The sequence below is a fragment of the Sciurus vulgaris genome (assembly GCF_902686455.1).
Source record: "Sciurus vulgaris genome assembly, chromosome: 6".
Lineage (NCBI taxonomy): Eukaryota > Metazoa > Chordata > Mammalia > Rodentia > Sciuridae > Sciurus > Sciurus vulgaris.
In genome coordinates this window covers 118,652,023-118,676,816 of record NC_136466.1, presented here as the reverse complement: position 1 = coordinate 118,676,816, position 24,794 = coordinate 118,652,023, and the positions used below count along the sequence as shown (strand labels likewise).

General features: G+C 36.4%; 1 protein-coding gene across 2 annotated transcripts in view; it reads left to right on the top strand.

The window, feature by feature from the left end:
• CWC27 (CWC27 spliceosome associated cyclophilin) overlaps positions 1-15,814 on the top strand; it is a 249,148-nt gene extending 233,334 nt beyond the window's left edge. For both annotated transcript variants that reach the window (XM_079144877.1, XM_079144878.1), the window contains exon 14: positions 14,858-15,814. In XM_079144877.1, coding sequence (XP_079001003.1) covers positions 14,858-15,020 — 163 coding nt within the window. In that variant the 3' untranslated portion in view covers positions 15,021-15,814. The remainder of the gene's footprint in view (positions 1-14,857) is intronic.
• The last annotated feature ends 8,980 nt before the right edge of the window (positions 15,815-24,794 follow it).

The window sequence follows — 24,794 nt, the reverse complement described above, 5'->3', positions numbered from 1 at the left end:
GAGCTCAGAAATAGCCAGTCATGCATGGCTCAGTAGTTTGGTTCTATTTATTTCCAAAGATATTCTGTCTTGTTTGTGATTTTTGTGTTGCTTACATGTAATATATATTAATATCATGTAATATCACACCTTATACTATTAAAAAAGCCTTAATCTGGTGAAACTTAATATGTCCATGATTTCATGGCATTATACATGTCCTCAGAGGTTCTCCCACCCACAAAACAATTTCTCTGAGCTGGCCTGCATATTTTTCATATTTTCTAATACAACAGTTTTGTTGTTGTTGTTAAACTGTCATAATAAGGCCAAACAAGTGACTATTAGTCAAAAATTGTCTAGCTCCTTTTAAATCTTGGAAGATATGAAATTTCATATCTCTCGTGATATTCCTGTATTATTTGAAGAATTAAAATTCAGAAAGTTATTTATAACCTTCATTAACTTAAGAAACTCTTGCCACATTTACTGAAGTTTCCAGAGGCATACAAACAGTAAGAGTGGTTATGAGCATGGGTTTTGGAATCAGACCTGAATTTGAACCCCACCTTGGAAATTCACTAGCTTTGTGATCTCAAGAAAATTACATAACTTTTCCAACCCTATTCCTCAAAGTGTAAACTGCAGATAATAATAATACCTTTTTGGTGGGTCAGTTTGTGGATTAAATGAGATGCTATTTTAAGGGGTATTGTAAGGTGTCTGGAACAATCAGCACTCTATAAATGGTCTGTTGTTCTTATCTTTGTGGTCATTGTTATTTTTAAAAATTAACACTGTCAGTAGATCTATCAAGATGCTGATTGGAATTTGTACCATTTCTATAATATGTTTGTCTGTTTTTACAATCTTTTCTTAACCCATAATTATTCACAGTGTTCATTGTTAGTGTCTATCATAATTATTACCTTCTGAGATAAAAGAAATTTGAGTTTTGATATTTTTTCAGTGAATAGTAATGCCTCCATTAATGAAATATTGGCTTTTTCCTTGAGACTAATACTAAAAAAAATGCTTGGGAATTGGGCAAAGCACATATGAAGTAACAAACATTGTAAATATAATTTAAATATAAAGCAGAATATCATTACTTTATAGAACATAGAATTATAAGCTCAGTATAATATAAATGTTTTTATTCCATCCCTACCTTTTAGCCCAGTTTAAGGTATTGATAAAATGAAGCAAAGGAATGAGATTGTAGACCAGATTGCCTTGTTAGTGTTCATTTTATACAGTACTATAAATAATGCTGCAAGAAAACCAATGTGGTTCTTTATAAATAGAATTTTGTCAAAGTTGATGGCCTGGAATGATGATTGTTTTAGTTCTGAGCTCTCTAGCTAGTCCCTGAAGTCACCTGTTTTTTCTGCTTTTTTTTTTTTTTTTTTTTTTTTTTTTTTTTCTGGATGAAAAAAAACTTTTCTGTATTCTGTGCTTTCATATAATTTACCCTAAAATAAGTTTCTGTCACACATTTGAGAAGTTTGCTTTGTTCACAATCTGAGAGACAGTCAGAGAGCCATGTGCCCTGGCTGGTTACCAGGCCTTTTTGATTTCAAACTTCATCTTCTCTCTGTATGTTGTGCTATTACTTCACTGGCCATAGATTACATATTATTGGCTAAGCAGTTGGTTAAACCCCAGGCAGGTGTAAGAACACATATGACAGATTTATTCTGGAAAGCCTCTTAAATCTTTCCACCTGTTTCCTGCTGAGTGTTAACCATGTTAGATAGTCAAGAAAGCCAAGAAACTGCATTCCCCTATTTCTGGAGATATTTTGAAAATTACATCTTTCACATTTAGTCCAACAATACTCAATATTTACTAAAGACAATCTGCAATGTAAGGATTTTTTTCTTAGCTGAGAGAAACAGAAGTCATTTTTTAGAGTTGGCTTTTCAAAACCCCAAACTGAGGGGGTAATATTAACATTCCTTTAAAATTCAGAACAAAGGAGATTTTTTCCATGTTAGTGGTGAAGTGTAATAGAAAATCCACTGGTTTTCATCTTTGTTTTCTTTTTCCAAAGGTCTGCATCTATTTTCCTCTTTGCTTGATTTTCCAAATGTTCTATTTTCTTGTCCTTGTTTTTGTGTGCTCGAGTATTTTAAATTTTTTGTTCCTATTTTTCTCCTACTATCAGTTTTTAAATTTATCTTCTGATTTTTTTGTTTGCCTTTTCTTTTTCCATTTCTGTCTGCATTTTCCCTACTTTTAAGTTAACTCTGTTGCCTTTTCAATTCTTCCTTTATCTTTACTTTTCTTTCTTGATTCCTTTCTCTCCCTTGACCTCTCCTGTTTTTCAGGCATCTCTGCCTTGTACAACCTGCTCTGCTAGACATGAGCAGAATCACAGACTTCATTTTTCTTAGGACTCTTTTATTTACATACATTGACCTCTGGACTCATTCACGTTTTGTCTACCTGTCCCTCTCTCTTCACATGAGCTACTATTATCTCTGCTCTTCATGTTGAAAAAAAGACTTACACCTTTCTTTTTCACATCTGCTGGTGCTTAAATCCTCTACTATCTTAATTTCTATTGAAGCTTTGAACATGTATGAAAAGAGATCCCTAAGTTACTTGTAATTACTGATAAAGGCCTAAAATTAAATATTCATAAGATTTGAACCCATGAATTACATTTTGATAGTTAAAATGCAGAAGGGAAAGCATATAATCAATATTTTTTAACATTCTAGAAATCATAAGAAAATGTCAAAAAATTTTTTAAACAAAAAGCTATCTTTATGTTAAATAGTAGCTAAAATGTGAACTTAAAATCACAGAAGAAAAATGGTTGTGATATTTGGGGTTAATAATGTTATTATTCTTTATCTGGTTTAATTCACTTGAAGTAAATCTTAAGAGTTTGTGATTTTTTAATTAGTTGTGCTTTCTTAGCACAACTATTATAATAAACATCAAATGTTTGTTAGCATACTTATCACATTCTCTAAAAACTATTTTGGTAGTTATTTTCCATTAGCAGCAAAAGTACTTGTAAAAGTATCAGTATTTGCTATATAACAGTATATTTAGGCTTCCAGATTTTCTAGGCTATAAACTAGGACTCTGACTTCCACTTGGTAGCTAACTCTATGACCTTCAATGGCTTCTCCTCTCGAGCTTATCTGTAAAATGGAATAGAGAAAACTAAGCTACTTACATATATAAAAAAATTCAAGGCTATCTACAAAAAGTTCTAAGAGTTCAATATTTTAGCCAGATACAAAATAAATATACAAAAGTTGGTAATTGTTCAGAAATAATCACTTAAAATCAAAATATTCCTAAAAGAATCTAATTTGCCAAATAAAAATTATCTGGAAATAATAATTTTCAGAACCTTTATGTTAATGAAGAAAACTGCAACCTACTATGGAACAGGTATACTATGTTTCTAAAATAGTTCATATTTTATAAAAACCAAGTTACTTCAAAATTATTCTATAAACCTAATATAATCCAAATAAAAATACCAGTAGAAAGAAAGATAGGAGGAGTAAAAATAGCCAAGAAAATTTTAAATAAAAAAACTAACAGAGGGCTAGGGGTGTAGCTTAGTGATAGAGCATTTGCCAAGCAAAGCCTTGGGTTAGATCCCCAGCACCACCAAAAAGAATAAGGGAAGTCACTATGTACTCCTTAGGTGTAGGTTGTGCACAGCGACTTCCTTCTAAAGAGTACAATGTAGAAAACAGGAGAAAAGAGTAATGCTACCATGGAAAAACACAAGAAGCACTATCTCAGCAAGGTGATTAAGGTTTACATCACAATCATAATCTGTGCTGATATTGTGTAGTCTAGATATGATGTGATGAAAATGCACTTTAATAGCACTTTATTCTGGGGTCTTTCTTCCAATAACCCATAAACCAACCCTTCTCATGAGAAAAATATTAAATTGCAGTGGTGAGGCATCCTAATAAATACCAGTACTCTTCAAAACTGCCAAGATGGTTTAAAAAAAAAAAAAAAAAGGAAATTTTGAGAAATTGCCACAGCTGAGAATAACCTAAGGCGACATGACAAGTAATGTGATGAGGTATCCTGAAATGAGATCCTGGAACAGAAAAAGGACATTAGGTAAAAACAAAGTGTGTTAGTGTGCTGAGGCTGCTATATAACAAGATACCACAGATTGTTTGGCTTTCACAACAGACATTTATTTTCTCACAGTTCTTTAGGCTGGAAGTCCAAGAATAAGATGCTGGCAAGGCTGAATTCTGGTGAGGCTTTCAGATAGCCACCTTCTCTGTGTCTTCATATGACCTTTTCTCTATGCTTATGTGTTCCTGATGCCTCTTCCTCTTCCTATAAAGACATAAGTTCTGTTAGGTTAGAGGTTCACCTTTATTACCTCATTTCAACAACGACCTCCATAAAGGCCCTATCTCCAATACAGCCAGTCACACTGGAAGTTGGGACTCCAACATACGAATTTTGCAAGTATACAGTTCAGTCCATAACACTAAGGAAATCAAAATAAACTATGTGCTTTACTTAATAATAACATATCTATATTGGTTCATTACGTATAATAAAGGTACCATAATAATATAAGATGTTAATAATACAGGACACTGGTTTTGAGGTAAACTGGAACTCTGTTCTGTTTGCTCAATTTTTTTGTAAATATAAACCTGTTCTAAAAATAGTCTATTAAAAATAAATTTTGAGAAAGTTGTTCAAAAACAAGTAAAGGGATAGCAATCTTTCCTAGCCAGATGCCAAAATACACTATAAAGTTATGATAATTAAAACAATGAGTTACCACTCTACAGAATAGATTAGTCAAGAAATGAAGTTGAGACAATGAGGTAGCCATTTATGGAAAGTAATTATATTAGAACTGTATCTGACTCAACATACTAAAATATCTTCTAAATTCTTTAACAATTAACAAATGAAAAAAGAACTGTGATAGCGACAGGTGAAAATATAGTTGGACATTTACCTGGTCTTGATGTGGGGAAAGACTTAAGGATGACCTTAAAGACAGCCCATAAAAGAAGAGACTGCTTGCTATGACTAAAAAATTATAAAGTTCAGTGGAAGAAAAAAGGAAAAGAAGGTTAACGGGAAGAAGACAGGAAACACATAGATGAAGTTTCACTAAAACAAAATTAAAGGACAAATTACATGATAAGAAAGATATTTGTAGTTTATGTGATAAAAAGGGAACTTATATTCATAATTCATATGATATTCTCACAAATCTATAAGGAAAATATTAATGTGCTATTTTTTTAATGGGCAAAGGACACAAACATACATGTCACAAAGAGCCAAAAACATGAAAACAAAATCAGTTTCACTGGTAATCAAAGCAAAATAAAGCACCTTATTCAGGACAGTCTGAATGAATTTGTATAACCTTTCTGGAGGGAAGTTAGGCCATATTAATCAAGAGACTAAAAAATGTACAAGTCTTTATTCTAAGAATTCTAATTGTGGGAATTTATCCTAAGTATTAGTAAAGATTCTCTATTATGAATGATAAAAATATCTTCTAAAATGGGGAAATTAGTAATATGGGAAGCTTTAGGAATGAATTTTGGTCATGGATGGACCCAAGAGTTCAACCAAAGTCAAGAACCTTCCCCCCACCCCACCCCCGTCCCTTTTCTGGCTCCATTTTTATCTCTGTGGCCTGTTCTGTAGGCAGGCAAGGCCTGTCCCATGTGTCCTCATTCCTAGGACAAGGATAGGAAGCATCATCCCACCCCAACCCCAACTACCTGGACAGAGAGTAGAGAAGAGTTGTTTCAGAAAGGAAATAAAAGACTCTGTTACCAAAAGAAAGAATGCTAGGCAGGCAAAAAAAAAAAAAAAAGAGAGAGAGAGAGAGATGCTTCCTACAATTAAGAAAATCCAAATATTGAGTCACATGGATATTATTCACAGTATTATTTATAAAGGTGAAGATTTGAGAAAAAAATTTACACAAAGGAGAAAAAAAAAAACCCTTCAGAACACCATGAATTGCCTTTATTTCGTTATGCATCCGCATTTCAGCATTTTTACACAAAGGAGGGAAAAAAAAACCCTTCAGAACACCATGAATTGCCTTTATTTCGTTAGAGAAAAAAATTTATAATAAGGAATTGATTGTAAATTATATGATCCAGCACTAGACAATGAATAATATTATATATAGTTATCCATTTAAAATGATAATTGTAGTATAGTCAGATAGGAAAATCAAATAACAAGATATGCATTCTGTGTGTGTGTATGTGTGTGTGTATGTGTATGTGTAAATGTACATGCATGCACACATAGACACACATAGAAAAATGTGAAGGAAATGACGTACCTATATATTTTCATTAGTTACTAATGAACCATGGAATTACAGGTATTTGTTTTGTTTTGTTTTTCCTTTTGTCTCTTAAAAAGGAAGATTACCTATTTGGCAAAAAGCAAAACACAAAAACATGGAATGTGTATTACTTGTGGTGTGAAGATAATAAAAATAAAATAACATTTCTATAATTATTTTTTAGTTTTAGGTAGACACAATACCTTTATTTTATTTATTTATTTGTGTTGCTATAAATAAATATATAGCAACACATGCCAGTGTAGCCCAGTGCCTCACATGTGCTAGGTGAGCTCTCTACCACCAAGCCACAACCCCAGCCCCACAGTTCAGTTCTGTAATTCTTTGAGTCTTCCAATAGTTCACACCCTTTGATTATAGTCTAGTATAGGCAGACTATATTTTAAAATATGCATATAAGCCACCAAGTTTAGTTGGGATCAAATAATTTATGTATGTATGATGATACACACGAAAACACTTTGAAAGGGGTATGCAGTCTTATAGAGTACCAAACTATAAAAAATGATACATAATACATATATGTACCATTATGGACTGAAGTGTGTCCCCCTCCCCAAAAAACATTCATATGTTGAAGCTGTCTTTAGTATGATAGTATTTGGAGGTGGGGCCTTTGGGAACTGGTTAGATTTAGATACGGTCATGAGGGTGAAAACCCAAAATGAGATTAGTGTCTTCATAAGAAGAAGAAGGGACCAAAGCCTTCCTTTGTCTCTCCACTCATGTACTGAGGAAAGTCCATGTGAGGACAGCAAAAAAAAAAACTGTAGCCATCTGCAACCCAAGAGAGAACCCTCATCAGATAGATACTCACCTTGCTATATCTTGTATTTCTGTATTCAGCACTGTGAGAAAATAAATTCCTATTATCTAAGTTACCCAGTCCATGGTATTTTGTTTATGGCAGCCCAACCTGAGTAAGACACACACAAACTACAATATAAGTGATAATAGACATATGGACCACTCTTTGCCATTTGCAAAGGCCTTTCAAAGGCATAATGTTTGTTCCTCATGCTAACCACATGAGGTAAATGGGGAGCACCTTACCATCCCCTTTTCACAGATGGGGGAAAGAGGTCTGAGAAGCGGTGTGACTTTCCTATAGTCAAAATTGTAACTCCAAACTCAGGTCTTCTGACTTCAATCCACAAAGTTTTCCATAGAAATTCAAAGGTAGAAGCAGGTCCTGAGACCCAGGGTAGTTAGAAAAGATTCTTAGGAGGCAATGGGGATTAAACTGGGGCTTGAAAGGACCAAGAACATTCACCAATAGGCCAGAAGTGTTCCAGAGAAGTGACAGACAAAAAGTGTGCTACCCATCTCTGATACAGACCAGTGTGGTCTTTTCAAAGAATTAAACATAAGCAACACATAAAAATTGTTTTGTCTTGCTGAAATTTTTATTTAAAAGCAAAAAACACTGTTTTTGCTTTTCAAGTACAAGCCTCCTTTCAAGCCACCCCTCAAAAAACTTAAACCAGATCATTTAAGTTTGTGATCCATAGTCCCACAGAATGACAAACTTAAGTAATAACTAGGAGCTGTTTAGTTGGGTTTCTTAAGAATTTTAACTTAATAGAGATATGAAAAGCTGTCAACACAGTACACAAATTATGTGTATGACAAATTATGTGTATGCCGTTCACCGAGAGCAGCAAGGTCTTTCAACCCACATAGAGGAACGCTGTCTGAGGACAATGTGTGCATTTTCCCCCACCTCAAAGCTAAGCAGACCAAAGGCAAATGTTAATCTTTAAACAGTTTAACTGGCCTGTTTGAGAAAGATAAGTGCTGGGTTTGCACAGCATAAGTTTAGTGTTGGTGGAAATACCCTGTGGTGTTTTTGAGTACTGTTCTATTCTCTGTTATTATGGAATTTTAAAGGTGAGTTACTTGGCTGGAAAAGCAGAGGTTTATAAACATAATTACTAAATAATTTGGAATTACCTCTAGATACTATCAAGGAGAAACGTGAACAAAATCAGAAGTCTAGCCAAAGATTTTAGAGGTGACTCACTTCCAAGAAAATATTTACTTATTCGCAAACATGTATTGAGAACCTTCTTCTTCCAAGCATTACTGAATAGTGCTGGGTACAGAATCCAGTAAGACAGAGCCACCATTCTTATTCACACCTGTGGCCCAGTGAGGGTGAGAGTGTGAGCAAGACTAGACCAGAGTGAAGTTCAGGGATTGGGGATCCCAGAAGAGAGCCTTCATACTGGCAGAGAAAGAGCAGGCCAGATCAGAAGAGGATGAGGATGCTGCTTCAGGGGGAGGGAGAGGAGGAGTTTATGGTGTGTAGAGAAGCAGCAAGGAGACCGGAGAGTGCAAGTAAATTTGAATATCTGGAAATTAAGATGTGATGGGGAAAGGTGATAGTAAAGGGAGCAAAAGCCAGATTATAGAAGCCACAAAAGAAATTTAAGTTTCCTTATGTAGACAGTGGAGAGCCACCAAAGGATTTAAACCACGGTAGTGGGGTATGGTTTGATTTGCTGTATTTCTGAAAAGTACATATAACAGAAAAGACCTGGATATTGTCATAGACCACAGGGAATCCTTAGTAATTTGATGCCTGAGAGGAGACTGCCAGACACCACCCTCACAGCACAGGCCATGGCCCTTGGTTCTGCCCATCTTGGACCTCCAGCTGAATGGAATCTTGTGTGGCATCGTCACTTTAGGAAGAACAAGGAGAAACTAGGAATGAGATTCCAGAAAGCAGTGAGTTGAGGCAATAATGGAATAAAAATTTATAATGGAAATTAGTGTTTTTGTTTCTAAGTAAGGTTTTTCCCAAAGATGTACCCACATGTCTCAAGAGATTTTGGAAGTTCTCTTTTGGAATTGCTTTAAAGGCTAGCCTGGGAGCCACTCAAGTGATCATGTGCTGCATTTTGAAAATTTTATAGTACAGAATAAGCACTACCCAATCTGATTTTTTATCTTCCTTTCTGGATCTAGCACTGAATTAACTTTTGACTTACTCCTGAAATGAAATCCATCTTCACAGAAAGTTTGCTACCTCTGAAGATGTTCAAGAAAGTACCTAGTCAACAATGTGCCAGCTCCAAGTTTCTCAACCCTCGATCTTGAAGATTGCCTATGAAATGGACTGGGGGTGTAGCTCAGTGAGAAACTGCTTACAGCATACATGACACACTGAGTTTGATTCCCCATCACCACAAAAAGGGAAGGGAAAGAGAGGTGGAGGGAGGGGGAGAAAGAGAAGGAAGGAGGGAGGGAGGGAGGGAGGAAGGGGTGATAATTCTTTTCTTTCTACTCCATCATTCAGTTTGTTGTGGATGCTACCAGGCAACATGGGAGAAAGCTTTTGGTAGACCACTGTCAGTGGATGCTCTGATTATTGTTTTATACTTCGTAGGCAATTCCAGAATGTGTATCTGCCAAGTTATTTGTTATTGTGTTCTCACTAGTAGAAAATTCACTTCAGGAGAACTGGACCTGGGTCTTACTCATCTTTGTGTTATCAGTATCTAGAATTTGCCTATAGAAAGACCTCAGATGGTGAACAGAAGCTTGGCCTTCATGGTTTTAATCACCCAGGTGATTTTAAAATGCAGCCTACATGTTAAAACTACACTTTAAGAATCAATGCCGTAGGACTGGGGTTGTAGCACAGTGGTAGAGCGTTTGCCTAGCATATATGAGGTACTGGGTTCAATTCTCAGCACCACATATAAGTAAATAAATAAAAGGTCCATTGACAACTTAAAAAGAAACATTGTTTTAGCCTGGCACAATGGTGCATGCCTGTAATCCCATTAACTTGGGACACTGAGGTGGGAGGATCCCAAACTCAAGACCAACCTCAGCAATTTAGCAAGGCCCTAAGCAACATAATGAGAATCTGTCTCAAAATTAAAAATATAAAAAGTGCTGGGGGTATGGCTCACCTTGGGTTCAATCACTGGACCCAGAGAAGGAAGATTGCTTTAAAAAACAATAAATCCGCCTGCCTTGCAAGCACAAGGCCCTGAGTTCAATCCCCAGCACTGCAAAAAAAAAAAAAAAAAGCAATAAATCCTCTCTCCAGTTTTACATTAAGTTCCATAGGAGATGGAAAAGAACATGAGGTACTCTCATACTGCAGTCTATCAAAAAAATAAAATAAAAGCTTGCAATCTGATATAAATGCAGTGCAAAAGCAACTATTAGTATGTGCTGAGCTGTGAGAGGTCATAAAAATGTAGACTTGAGACTTTCTACAGAGTCTAGTCGGTGGTTTAGGGACCTTATCATTAATAAAAGACCACCCCACCCACAAAATGAGGCCAAGTTCTAGTACCAGGCAGCAATCTTGGCCAGCACAAGGAATCTGAAGGCTTCATTCCCATCACAGATCGCCATCTATGGGAATACATCTATGAACAAGGTTCAAACCATCTCAGGTGACTGATAGTCTGTTTACAATTCAGTAAACAGGCAGTTACAAAATGATGAGAGTTGATGAAAAGAAACAAAATAAGTTTGGCGAGATAGGAAACAACCAGTTATTAGAAAGTTTTAAGGGTCAAACTGAAGTATTTCAGTCTAATACAATAGCCAGTTATTCCTGATGAAAGAAATGCTATAAAAGAAACTTATAAAAAAAGATTATTAAAGCTTTTGGAAGAATTGGGGAAGGGAGCAATAGTACAGATGCAGACAGTACACCTGCAGTAATCTAAAATAAAGATCATAAATATTAGTGTTTCTTTCAAAAGGGGAAAAAAGTTCCTAAATTAGGCTGACTTGGAAATGGGAAGGAATGATATGTAGAATTCCCTATGAACAAGAGAGCTGTTACATTATATCAGCATAAATAATTTAAATGTGTGTCAATTGAATGAATTGGAACTCTATACCAGAATTCTATACTGGGGTGTCTGAGAATCAGGTCCCTTCTTGCATTCTCCATTGATGTTAATTATAGTCATACATTAATCTATTTCACAATTGAGGAGTTTTAAAACTGGATATTAAGATTAGTGAAAATCAGTTGTTTACTTTTGTTTATAATATTGCAGTCCCATACCAAAAAATAAAACAACTGACAACCCGTAAGTAAGTAGCAAGCTTCCCTATTTGTGAAACACACTGTAGTCAATGATTCTATTTGAGAATCTGAGCCTATGTTAAAATATTTATTAATCAGAACTAAATTTTTGTCTTTGCCTCCAAGTGAACACATTCTAAAATGTTCATGTGTAAATGATTAGTGTGTCATTAATTCCAAAGAATTCACTGCCCTTATTGGATCAATTCTATGACCACCACAGAGTGGACAGTACTGAGTTATTGGAACATACAAGATTGTAAACTACCAGACCCGCCTGTACTCGAATTAAGTATGTGTTCTCAGTCTGCATGCAAATCCTCAAAGGAGACCGTGAAGTATGGGCACGCTTTCAGTTCCTTCAATCAATGATTTATGGAGGCATGTAGGTCAGGAGTTTCTGTGCTGAAAATCATAGTAACTGTTTTGTTTTCCTTTTTAAAATGAAGTGACCGAAGCATGTTGAAAGTTAACTGGGTGAAGCATTTTGATTATGCTTTATTCATATTAAATATTAAATATTATTGCTGAGTAACCATCCATGCTAAGTATTATGATATTAATCTGAAGTAGTTTGTAAACTGATATCCCCTTCTTTCCACTGGGATTAGGTTTGCTATTAATCAAAATGTTGGATTTGTTTAGTGCAGTGGTGTATGAACAAACAGTTGAAACAGCTCCTTAATTTACAACTTTCTGTTTTTTCAAATTTGTAAGAAAATCTTTTTCTTCTTGTAGGCTTTAGGCTGTTGTTCATGTCTTAATTTCATTTCTCATACCACAGCCAACTAAATCCAATAGCTGCAGATACTCTTATGGCATAGAAAGGAGGAAGGTTCCTTTTTATGTTTTCAATTGACAAAGTCTGGTAAAGACATTTTTGAAGCATGGACAGTTTCTGCTAGAAATGAGTATTACAGATAAATCTGTATTTTGGTGCAGGGAATGGAATCCTTTTTAAAACAGAAGATCTACATGTGGAAAGGTATTAATAAGTTAACTAGGATAGTAGGGGTTTTTTAATACCAGTATTGAATAAAACAATTTTAAAGGCCATGTGATTCCAGCAACTTCCCAATGTTGGCTAGGATACCAACAGAACCTCTAAGAACTTGGAAAGCTACTAAGAACTTACTGAAATGCAACATAGGAATCTGTGTGATAAAGGACCTTCACAGTCTTGGCACTCTTCTAAACTTGCTTCCCATTGGTGATACACTTTGTATTTGTGGGGAATGCAGTATAGATTGTAAGAAGTGTTGTAGAAAAGACCATCTCTCATTATCTGAAACAAAATGCTAAATGTATTATTTCAGTAATAAAGAGTTATAGTTTCTTTTTCTTTTTAACTCAGTACTGGGAATCTAACCCAGGGCCTCACATATGCTAGACAAGCACTCTACCACTAAGCTACATCCCCGATCCTTTTCTTTCTTTCTTTCTTTTTGAGATAGGGTCTCACTAACTTGCAGTCCCCCTGCCTCAACCTCCCAAGCTTTTAGGCACATTCTTTCTGTGCAAAGTAGGTTGCAAATTTTTTATTGTGCTTTTGAAGTCAGGAACTGTCTAGGAGTTGACATAAACTCAGAAGCAGCTATTTACAAGTGACTGTTACTGATTGGCTGGCCTTCAGAAGCACTTCACTGGAGTGAGTCTGCCACTGATTGGCACAAGACTGGCTGATTAGTTGGCTTTCAGAGGTGTATTTACTGAAGTGAGTTGTCACTGATCATTTAGACCTAGATGAGTCATTATTAATTGGTTGAATTCAATTTAACTGTTTCCAACTGTTTCTAATGGTTACTCATTACCATAGCAATGGAACAGTCCATCTTTTTCTAGAAATTGGAGATATTTTTACTCTCAGAAGCTAATGCTGAAACACTGTAGGAAATTGAAAGCATTGGAAAATTGGACTCTGCGGAATTCATCTAAGTGTATAATGGTTGTTAAGATGCATTTTCTAAGTAAGGGTATTTACTAAAGCAACAGAAGTATAAAAAGTCAGCAGCACTCATGTGTGACATATATGTTCATGTACTGAGATCAGTAATGAAATTTGATTCAAATAGTATTACTATCAAGTGTAAAAAGTGTAAATGTGATTTACCTTGTTTGGTAAAGTAAATTCTAGGTCATCCACATACCACTCGTACTCATTTCATTCTGATAAGCTTCCTCAAGTGGAATAGAAGGTGCGGAATGGCACAGAAGCTTCCAGTTATCAGCCCTTCAGCAGCTCCTGAGCCCGTAGAAATGTTAGCATCACTAGTATTCTAACACTTTATTTCCCTCACAATATCTTTGTTAGGCTTCTTCAAAATCTGGGTATATCCCTTAGAGTCTGACACACAAATAAATGCCACTCATCTTTTGTGCTACTGTAAGGAGGGGGAGTAGAGAATCTCTGCTAGCATCTACTGCCCAAATCTCTGCTTGTAAGGCAAAAGAAATAAACATCATATTTGGGTTTCACCTGAGAGTTACAATGGGTGTATATAGAATTAATCTTATACACAGCTTAGTTCTATCTGCTGGGATGAAGAGAAGTGTATATAGGATGCACCTACAAGAATGGTTTTGTTTAACTAGTAGGAAAATTCTTAACAGTTTTGTTTTGCTTATATAAAGACTGAACTTTTCTCTTTCAAAATTCATTCAACTTCTCTGAAGTCTGGTCTTTTGACTTCCCTGTTTATCCCTGACACCTCCTAATGGGGGCATATCTAGTAACATACATAGTTCCCTGCTGCTAAGGATAGCCAGCTTATGACCACTTAGGATTCAAGTACATGTTGATACCTTAAGACCATTAAGCATTTGCTAAAGTAGGAAAGCAGGATGGTTAGATTTGTTACAATCAATGGTAAGAGGAGACAGTAAGTCCCTGGAGTTATAACATAAGTTTAATTTCCTTTTTATGAAAAAAAAATTAACCTATCTACTCCCCAGAAAAGGGAGTCTCAACACCATTTGAACATCACTTTCATATTTTCATAACGTATCCCCTAATATTGACCCATTGAAGTACTGAAAACAAAACAAAATGAAATAGAGCTGATTTTTTGTCTAGCGTTTTGCTCTACAACCTAGTTTAGTGAGTGTGCTCTTCAAAAGAAGCAGAGTTCTTGGAGTATGGTTGGAAGAACACTTCAGGTTAGAACTCTTAACCTCTCCCCAGAGGAGGAACTTCAAGTGAAGACCATGACAGAGACATTCACTACTAAAATACAAACCAGTAGAACAAACTAGGCATGTTTTTCAAATTTAAGTCTTCTGAGAAGTTGCTTTCCATACATTATAAGCATCAGTAAAAAATAACCCTGTCTTGGTGTTCCGTACCCTATGGCTCATTGTTCTAGGATTGCACAGTAGTACAGAATTTCTACTTTTGGTTCTCATAACGAAATCACTGAACCATCTCTCTCCTTTAGGATGTCACATGTACTTCAATTTGAGGATAAAAGCAGAAAAGTAAAAGATGCAAGCATGCAAGACTCTGACACATTTGAAATCTATGATCCTCGGAATCCAGTGAATAAAAGAAGAAGGGAAGAAAGCAAAAAGCTGATGAGGGAGAAAAAAGAAAGAAGATAAAATGAGAATAATGATAGCCAGAACATGTTGGAAAGGTGCCTGCAATAAATGGCCTTGTAATGACCATTGTTCCCAACAGCATCAATTAGGGGTGTGAAAAGTATTTTTGAACCTGTTGTCTGGTTTTAGAAAATGATTACCTTGTTTGGTAAATTGTGGAATGATGTAAGCAAATGTTTTTGGTTACTGGTACATGCTTTTTTCCTAATTAACCTTTTATATTGCTCAATCTGAAATAAAATCTGTTTCCTTCCAGTTTACACGTTAAGCATCTGCAGACTGTACAAGCTTGTTTAGTACCCTTTTCCCCTGAAATATGGGAAGGCTTTCTCTTCAAGATTTTTGTTATAAGAAGTTCTTTCAGAAAAAAAATATTTGAGGGAAAACTCTCTGGTACAAACTTTGGAATATAACTTAAAAGCTCTAAAATATAATAAAAATAACATAAATATCAGTGGAATTTTTTGCATACAAATATCTAAAAGTAACCAAGCCTGTAAGTCTCAGTAACTTCATATTTCAAATCTTGAGGAACCCTCAAATGAATGTTCCTACCTCCATCTAGGCCAAAACCCAGGTTTTATGGATACAGTCAACACTAACACTGTACCTACTGTCAGCCAAGTTCACTGAACACCCTAGCCTGACACCATGCCACCTGTCCACTCCTCTACCCTTCTCAGCAAACAACAGCAGGGGCACATGCCCAGGACTCATTCTGGCAGTAGAATTCATTGAGAATTTAACCTTTGATGACAGTCATTAGGTATTTACATTATCTATATTTAGTCAGTTCTAGAATTTGAATGCCAAATTGTACCACAGGTTAATTTCAGTCACCAATTAAAACCTTACCAGCCTCATCTTTTCAGATAGTGTCTCATCAGATCTTTCAGCAAACAATCTTTTTAAAAAATGTAATCCAATAGGTTTTCTCTAGAGCACAGGTTTTCAAAATGTTCTCCTAGCTGCAACACAACAGCAGCAGCAGCACTGGCAGACATGTTAGAAATGCAAACATTTGCCTTACTATCTACCACCACCCTCCCTCACTGCTGGTTTTCCGCTTCTTTAGAGATTGGCAGTGTATAGTGAAGTTAAAGATATGTATATCCAGAGATCAAAATATTCTAGTCATAGATCTGTACCCTGAAGAGATTTTCACACATTGCTCAAGGAGACTAGTAGACACTAAGCTATTCATTGAAACATCATCCAGATGATGGATAGTGGTATATCCACACTATGAAATAATTTATAGAGGTAAAAGTCAATAATCAGAAACTATGAATATTAGCATATCTTTAGAATACATGAAAAAGAAGGAAAGCAGCTATGTAAAAATTTCAAACCTAACATCAATATATATTGTTTATGGATATGTAATTTATATCAAAACTATGAAAATAATGGGTTTTGCTAAGGAAAAGGGGAAATACAAAGAGGGTTTCACTAGTGTGTAGTTTTATTTCTTAAGCTATATGACTGGTACTTAGTTCTCATTCTATACACATTTTGAAATGCCTAAAATATTCCATCATTTTTTTCTTTATGATTATATCTAGAACCTGAGGTGAGAAGACAGAAGGATTCCCGGTATTGATAACTTTTGTTTTTTTGTTTCAGGAAGGAGAAAGTTGCAAAGAAAAGGTGAGGGATATGATGAGGTACTCTGGAGTGATGGCAGCTAATTCAAATGCAGATGATCATACTCAATGCCACCCCAAAGTAAGCCAAAGTAAGAGTGTACCCTCTCTTCCCCTCACCATACAGGTTGTATTATCAATTTCATTTCAGATATTCACAAAGCAGAATTTTGGTTTCCAAACTCAGTCTCTGCTGGTTATTATAAAATGTGCTACCACTGAGCCTGTGTTAAAATACCCCATACATTTCTCAATCATTCCTTCTCAAATATGGTCACCTTTACTAATGCAGTATTATCCCCAGAACACAGAGATCCACACACTTAAGTCATAAGTCAGAGATCGATATTTATAGTTTTAAAAACATAACAGACAAAACTGAAACCTCAGTTTGGTAAAATGTTCCTCATCTTACTTTAACCTACTGTGAAGTTCCAGAGATTAGACTTTTAACAGAAGAATTTCATCATGATAACAAAATTCACTATGAATTTAACTGAATGTTAGCAATAGGAGTTTCTTTTTTAAGTGTAAGAACAGAAATTATCTGTTGAATATTGTATTTTGTCTGAGCACAGTAAAGTCTTTGGAAATGTCACAGGAACATGTTTGGGCCAAATGAATTAATTGCAAACCAAATAAAATAGAAATCCAAAACCATCAAAAAATACAAAAACATGTTTAAAAATTGGCCTCTAATTTTTACTGTAATTGTATACTTCAGTTTATTTTTCCTTTATGTGTCCTGCTCTGAGGATGTTACCTTGAGACAGTGAAGTCTGATAACATTGGTGTTCATTGTCTGACAATGCTGAATATTCTGGAGAGCAAAAAGAAAAGCAACTTTTGGCTATTTTTGTTCTCATTCTATGAGAAGGTATTTCTTTCACTTTGATTAAAACTTTTGGTAAGGTGAAAGTTAAAACTAACCTTTGACTTTTCCTTTCTCAATAAATAATTGAAGTAAATACTGCTCTCCCTAGAATTTTTAATGGTGTAATATCAACATGCACATCATCACATCTCCTCAGCTCTCTATATCCTCTGAAGCCACACAGTCATTAATGCATCCGTTGCATCTAAAAATGGGGACACCATAGAACAAGGTCATTAAAAAGTGTGAGGAGATGAGTGGTTTGCTGCTGTTGTTTTTAGAACAAGTTTAATAAGCTATGGTGGCTGTCCTTATCAAACTGTCACTACCAAGTTTCTTGATAAGATCTGACGTGTGAGGTACATAAACCTTTTGTGCTGTGTCAGTGTGGTCTGTATGGAAAAAAGGTTAGATAAATGCAGAATATTACCCAAACACGTTGTTTAATCTTGGTGATAACAAGAAAGAAAACAGAGGTGTGAAGTGAGTTACCATTGAGGGTTCTATCAGTACAAGCAATTTGTATGTATGGGGTGTAGAGAAGTTAAGAGGGGTTACATTCTTCAACACTGTCATTCACAAAACAAGAGCAGGTCTGCTTTCTCTATGGTTGTGACTCTTCCAGTAACTGAACAGTTTATCAGGAGGCACCATTTCTGCTTACTAGAAAGCAGGAGGTTTTCCTGTCCCAGGTGTATTTTATCTCCTTTCTTCATTTAGCTTTTAATGAAGAGAAGTGAGACAGGAACCATATTGTAGAAGAAATCCTTTCTAGGAAGGACTTGAAATTTGAATTCTAAGAGAAGTAGTAAAAACACCAGGTCTTACTAGGATTGGTGTTAAAAGTCTTAATGTTTGTAGAAAGAGTCCCAAACTGCCCCCACTCACCAAAGCTATAGGTTACCGACTATCTTTGTCACAGGTGCCAAGAGTTTTTGACTAATCCCTGTGAAGAGGTATGGTAAACCACCCTTTAAAAAAAGGAAGGAAAGAAGAAAGAAAATAAGAGAAAGAACAGCCCTGCTTTGCCTGGTCTATAGCATTTGCCAGCTGGTATAAAGTACCCTCACCATTGCTGATCTCAAGCGATCAAAGGTGGCCCCAGTATACAGCTTGTTTTTTTCCCCTGTTAGTTTTCACTTCTGGCTAAAAGCTTTGTGTTAGTCAGCTTTTCATCACTATGACCAAAACACCCTGCAAGAACAAATCAAAGGAGGGAAAGTTATTTTGGTTCATGGTTCCAGAGGTTTAGTCCATGCTCAGCTGAGTCTGTTCCTTGCTCTGGGCCCAAAGTGAGGCAGTATGTCATGGCAAAAAAACATGATGGAGGAGTGCTGCTCCATTCACAGCAGCCAGGAAGAAGAGAGAGAGGCAGAAAGGGGCAACAAGGAAGAGGAGCCTTTCCAGGGAAGAAACCCACCTTCTCCAGCCATGCTGCCCCTGCCTATAGTTACCACCCAGTTAGTTCATTCAAAGTAGGATGGACTGATTATATTACAACCCTTACAATCCAATCATTTCATCTCCAAATATTCCTGCATTAACACAGGAGCTTTGAGAACGACTCACAGCCAAACCATGACAAGCTTTCTGTAGTAACTCTTGGCATCAGCACTAAAGATCTCATACAAAGACCTTAACCCTTTACCAGGATTACTATCTTCATGCATATTTCTACTTTATGAGATTACATAATAATTTGGTCAAGTTCTGAGTTCTAGCAATATCTACACTCTATGTTTTTATGACTAGTTTGTAGCTATAGATCCTCTGTTCATGAAATCTTCCAAAACCACTTGCCTTACGTTTATTTTTCCCCTGCTTGTCTTCCACTCCCCTCCCATCACCGACCCCAGTTATTCATAAGTTCAATTCAAAAAGCTACCAATTCTTAGAAAAAAAAGAGAGGAAAGATGTAATGATACTCCTTTGAATTAATCTCTGTAAGTGCTAATGTACAAATTCATCATTTAACTTTAAAAAATGGTATTTGGAGCTAAGGGGTAGGAAATCCTACCTGGAAAGAATAGCTTTTAAATGAAATGCAGACAGGAGTCTGGTCTCTGTCTTCCACATCTGCTGAGAATTATTCCCTTAAGATTAGATCACGGTATTAATTCATGTTACTTGATCAGCAAAAACATCTTCCGGGGGCTTTTCTACAGCAGCAGTAAAAAAGAAGGTGTCTTGGTCTTTTAGGAAATGATTATTTTCTCATCTTCATGATGCCAAAAGTGATGGTCATTGCTAAAGTTCTGATGCTTTTTAAATACTCAGAATAATTTTGAAAGCAGGAAACTCTTAAGTAACTTTACCATTTATTTTCTGACTTTAAGCTAGTTGGAGATTTATTATGATATTCAAATACTTTAAGAACAATATGTTTGAAATGTAGGGTACCACATTTAGAAAATGAATGATCCCTTTAAAATACATGGTATATGGTTAGATCTCAACACTTATAAAGTCATCTTGAAATTTGTGGGGTTTCTTTTTCGTGTAATATGTACACATTATTCTTTAATTTTTAATCTTTGGGGAAATACTTAGGATAAGAAGAATGTGACCATTTTCTCTCTATTGTAAAATCTTGTAATAATAATAACTGATGTAAATAAACTGATTAAGAATAGATACTATCTCCCAAGCAAAGAATTCAACAACTGATTTTTTAATTAATTTAGAAAAGAGATATTTGACTTCATGTGAGGCCTAGGTCCATTTCAGAGTGAAATCTCCTGTCTGTCAAACCTGGCAGGTCCCAAACTGAACTTCTGGCCCTAGCTCTACCCAACTTGCTTCACTGGCAGTTTTCCCATCTGTTATTGGTAATGCTGTCTTTCCAATCACTCAGGCCAATAGCTGGGATTTCTGTCCTTACCTCACACCCCAGTCTCTTATGACACTCTGTTGACTCTCCCTTCAAAATAGATCCAGAACCTCACCATTATTTACCCCTCTGCACTGATACCACCCTAGCCCAAGCTTTCACTGGATGAAAAGTCCATAATAGTCTCCTTATTCTCACCCATGTTTCCCTATAAATTGTTATCAACAGAGGAGTCAATGAAACCTTTTAAAACATAAGTCATATGGTTCTACTTCTCTTATTAAATTCCATTTAATTCAGAGTAAAAGCACAAGTCCTTACAGTGGCTACAAGGCTCTCTTTGTAATTGCTACCCCTTCCCCTCAATTCCTCCGACTTCCTTTCTTACTACCCTGCCATCTGTTTCTAGACATCATTCATACTTCATACTGTTCATCAAATAACTATGTGTGGTTCATCTCAGGACCTATGTACTGACCATTTCCTCCACCTGGAACAGTCTTTCCCAAGACACCCACATGCTCAACTCTCTCCACTCCTTTGTCTTTGCTCAAATGGTGCCTTCTCTATGAGGTCCTGAATAATCTCTCTACTTTAAAATTGCAACCCACCCTTCCACATACGCTCAAGCATGCCACTGCCTATTCATTTTTATTCAATAGTACTCTTAACTCCTAAGCACTTTGCCTGATTAATTTATTTAATTTTTACAAACAATCCTATGAAGTAGAGACACTTGTTATCCATTTGCAGATGAGGAAACAGCCTTAGAAAGGTAATTGTTTTTTCTTTATCATCCATCTCTCACCCTTCAGTGCACTCCATGAAACCAAGCACTTTTGTTCACTATTGTCCCAGTGCCTACAGCCATACCTAACAAATAATAGACAATATTTGTTGAATTAATGAATAAACCAATACATTAAAAAGAACTCGGGGATCCAACATGGAGTTATCACATATGTTATGTTTGAGTTTTACCACATTTCATAAAGACAGGACATGCTTACTCTAAAACTAAGAGACGGATACAGCCTCAGTTCAGGGCAGCTCTAGCAGTTGAACAAATGTTGCTATAGGAAAACCTCACCACATGTCCTTTGGTCATTTTAACCTAAGACACTGTTACAGGTATTCAAGGAACCAGTCTAGAAGAATCACATTTCTACCTCTATTACTTCCTTGAGTATCTGTTCTTTAGAGAAAACAGTTTCTAATTCCTGATACTAGAAAGAAGCAAGGACCAGCTGCTAATATAAAAAAGGTCATGAGAAAACAAGGCCCTGAGGCTTCAGACCTGAGACCAATTGCACAGGCAGATGACAACACCTCTGGATGTGTTTCCTCCTCTCTCAGATGAGATCAGTAACAGCTGCCTTACCTTCCTAGCAAGATGCTGCCACAGTCAAGAAAGAACAGACAGGAAAACCAGGCTTTAACTGAAGTAAAGACCCCATAGTGATAAGTGCCAGCATTTAATGGACTTATGTCAGCCATTCTTCTAAACACTTTCTCAGTATTAACTCATGTAATCCTTATAAACAGCTCTATGAAGTAGGCTTGATTCTTATCTCATTTTTCAAATGAGAAAGAGACCTGAGGCTTAGGAAGTTAAATAATTTGTCTAGGTCTCACAGTAAATAGAGGAGTTAGAATAGGACAAGACTGATTCCAGAGTTTTTGCCCTTGATCACTCACTACAAAAGCTAAACATTAGCCCTTCTATTTACCTGTAGCATTTATCATGGTGTAGAGAATGAGAATAATGCCCCCAAATAAAAACACAAAGCAGTGATTTTCAGTTGAAAAGAAGTACATATGCAAAAACTAAGTGAATGCTACAATGGTCCAAGAGATGGGGTTAGTGGGATTAATCTAGAACTGCTTCGTAGCAGTGGGAATTCTGACCATAATTTGGAAGGAGAGAACATGGCATTGAGGAGACAGGTTATGTTCCAGGTGGAGAGAAGGTTGTACACACAAGCTATTAAGACAAATGGAGAAGACAGCAATGTGTCTATGTGAGGCCAAAACATCTGGTCAATTCAGTAGGGGAAAAAAAAAATCCATCAATGTAGTGTATTTCTTCAGTCAATCCAGATGTTTGGCGTCTTGTAGACAAAACATCCAGATGATTAACTGAAGATTTGACAGAGTTGACTGGATTAACCAGATGTTGTAGCATTGTATAGACATAGTGTCAGGACATTTGCTTGGCTGAAGTGAGGTCCAGCTGTAAAGGAGATAGATGGTCCAGGCAGTGTGTGGGGGATTTGGAGCAGAGGACCTGAAACCTGGATTGGATGCAATTGGAAGCTGCTGGAAGGGCTTTGGAGTGTGATGGAAATGATGCTTCGGGAAGAAGATTCTTTGTGAGGAGAATTTGAAAAAAAAAAAATACAGTGAGAGGAAAAGTTGTAGACAGGAAAGAGGATATTAGGAGAGTGCAGGTGTGTGTGAGGTAATTAGAGCCTGGACCAGAATCAGGCTTGGGAAGGCAACAGGAAGAAGTGGATCTGAAAAACATTACGGAAAAAGAACAGGAAGTCATGATGGGCTTGACAAGGGAGTAAAATTGCACATCACCCCAAGGTTGGAAACTTGAAGGCCTGGGAAAGCAGCTGCTGGCAGCCTCACCACAGTAGTAGACCTGGAGGGAAGCCGCAGGAGATGCCTCCCTGAAGCCTCGCATCCAGAGGCCACTGCCGGGCCTATAGGCAGGGGGAACGTGGAGACCACAAACAAAAGCCTCATCCTCACGTCACTTAATCATTTTAGAGCTACCTAATTTAATTCCCCTTTCAATCTAGTTTTAAGTAGAGGTCAAGAATGCTAGATTTGATTATCCAACAGATATAACTTCAGTGAAAAGTCTGTAAAATCAATATTTTAGTGACATTTGATTTTATGCCATATATAATGTAAACCAGGATGCATAGGGGTATAAATAAGTTAGATGAAATAAGATTATGAGAATTGCAGCATATCTTCATTATTGACATATTAGCATTTTTAAATGCCTATTTACAGACAAGATTGAAAGGCTGAATCCAGGCATTTATCATATTTTCTAAATGTCTAAAACTTTGGAATATACAAGTTTTAGTTTAGATATTTCAGATTTTTTAAATTTCAAATATCTTATTTGATAAGAATCAAATTTATCTTTGGAAATAGTAACAAATTTCGATTTCTTAGGATTCAAACTTTGATAGTTGTATGACAGGGTGCTATGGTTTGAATTTTAAATTTCCCTCAAAAGTTCATGTGTTGGCTTGGTCACCAACCTGTGGTGCTAACAGGAAGTGGTGGGACCTTTAGGAGGTGGGACCTTGTGGAAAAAAGTTAGGTGTTTGTAAGTGTGTTCTTGAAGGTAGTACTGGGATCAAAGTCCCTTCCTTTCTCTCTTTGCTTCTGAGCCACTACGAAGTGAGTATCCTCCTCTGCCATGCACTCCCACCATGGTGTACAGGCCCAAAGCAATATGGCCAATAACCATGGACTGAAACCTCTGAAACCATAAGTCAAAATAACTTTTACTCCTTTAACTTTATTTTTCTCTGTTATTTGTCACAGTGATGGAAAGCTAACACATGGTGTGTTCCATTTTATTAAACGGCATTCTGAATAACCATGCAATTCACAGTTTTGCAAATTTGCAGTTTCATATGTTTTAGTCCAAGGCCTATCAGCCCACCACACAACCAGTTGTATGCCCTTTATAATCACACCCAACTTTTCTCCAACTACTTCCTTGCTCATTTCAACAGAGAAAAAAACTCTCAATACAGACTAGTCTGTCTCTGTTCATGGTTTAGTACTGAATTAAGGATCTCCCTCCTATGTCTCCCTCTCTCTCCCTCTCTCTCTCTCTCCCTCTTTCTCTCCCTCTCTCTCCCCTCTCCCTCTCTCTCTCTCCCCCTCCCCCCCTCCGCTCCCCCACCCCACCTCTCCCACACACATACATGCACACACAGAACACAAAATGTGAGAGTGAGAATATAAATTTATTAATGTGCTTCAGAATCACCATGAAGGAGATGAAGGTGTCAGGAAATCTTGTCAAAATCAGTTCCCAGGCCTCAGAAATGACAGGACCATTGGTCTACATTGAGGTCCAGAAATCTGTTAGTTTTGCTTTTTAATATACTACCCCCACTAGTTCTGAGAACTTTTTTCTGAAGATCAGTCTTGGATAAAAACTGCAGAAAACTGAGGAGTGAAAAACATCTAATGAACATGAGATTCTAAAATGACAAAATAGACCTTTTTCTTTCTTACCCAAGAGTCACATTCCCTTCAGTATTACTTTATGAAATTATTTTTTGATATGCTGAATTTTTCATGGAAACTGCAGAAAGTCAAGTCCATCTAAGCAACCAACCTGAGAAGCCTATCAGCCATCTCAGAGAGCTTGTCTGTTC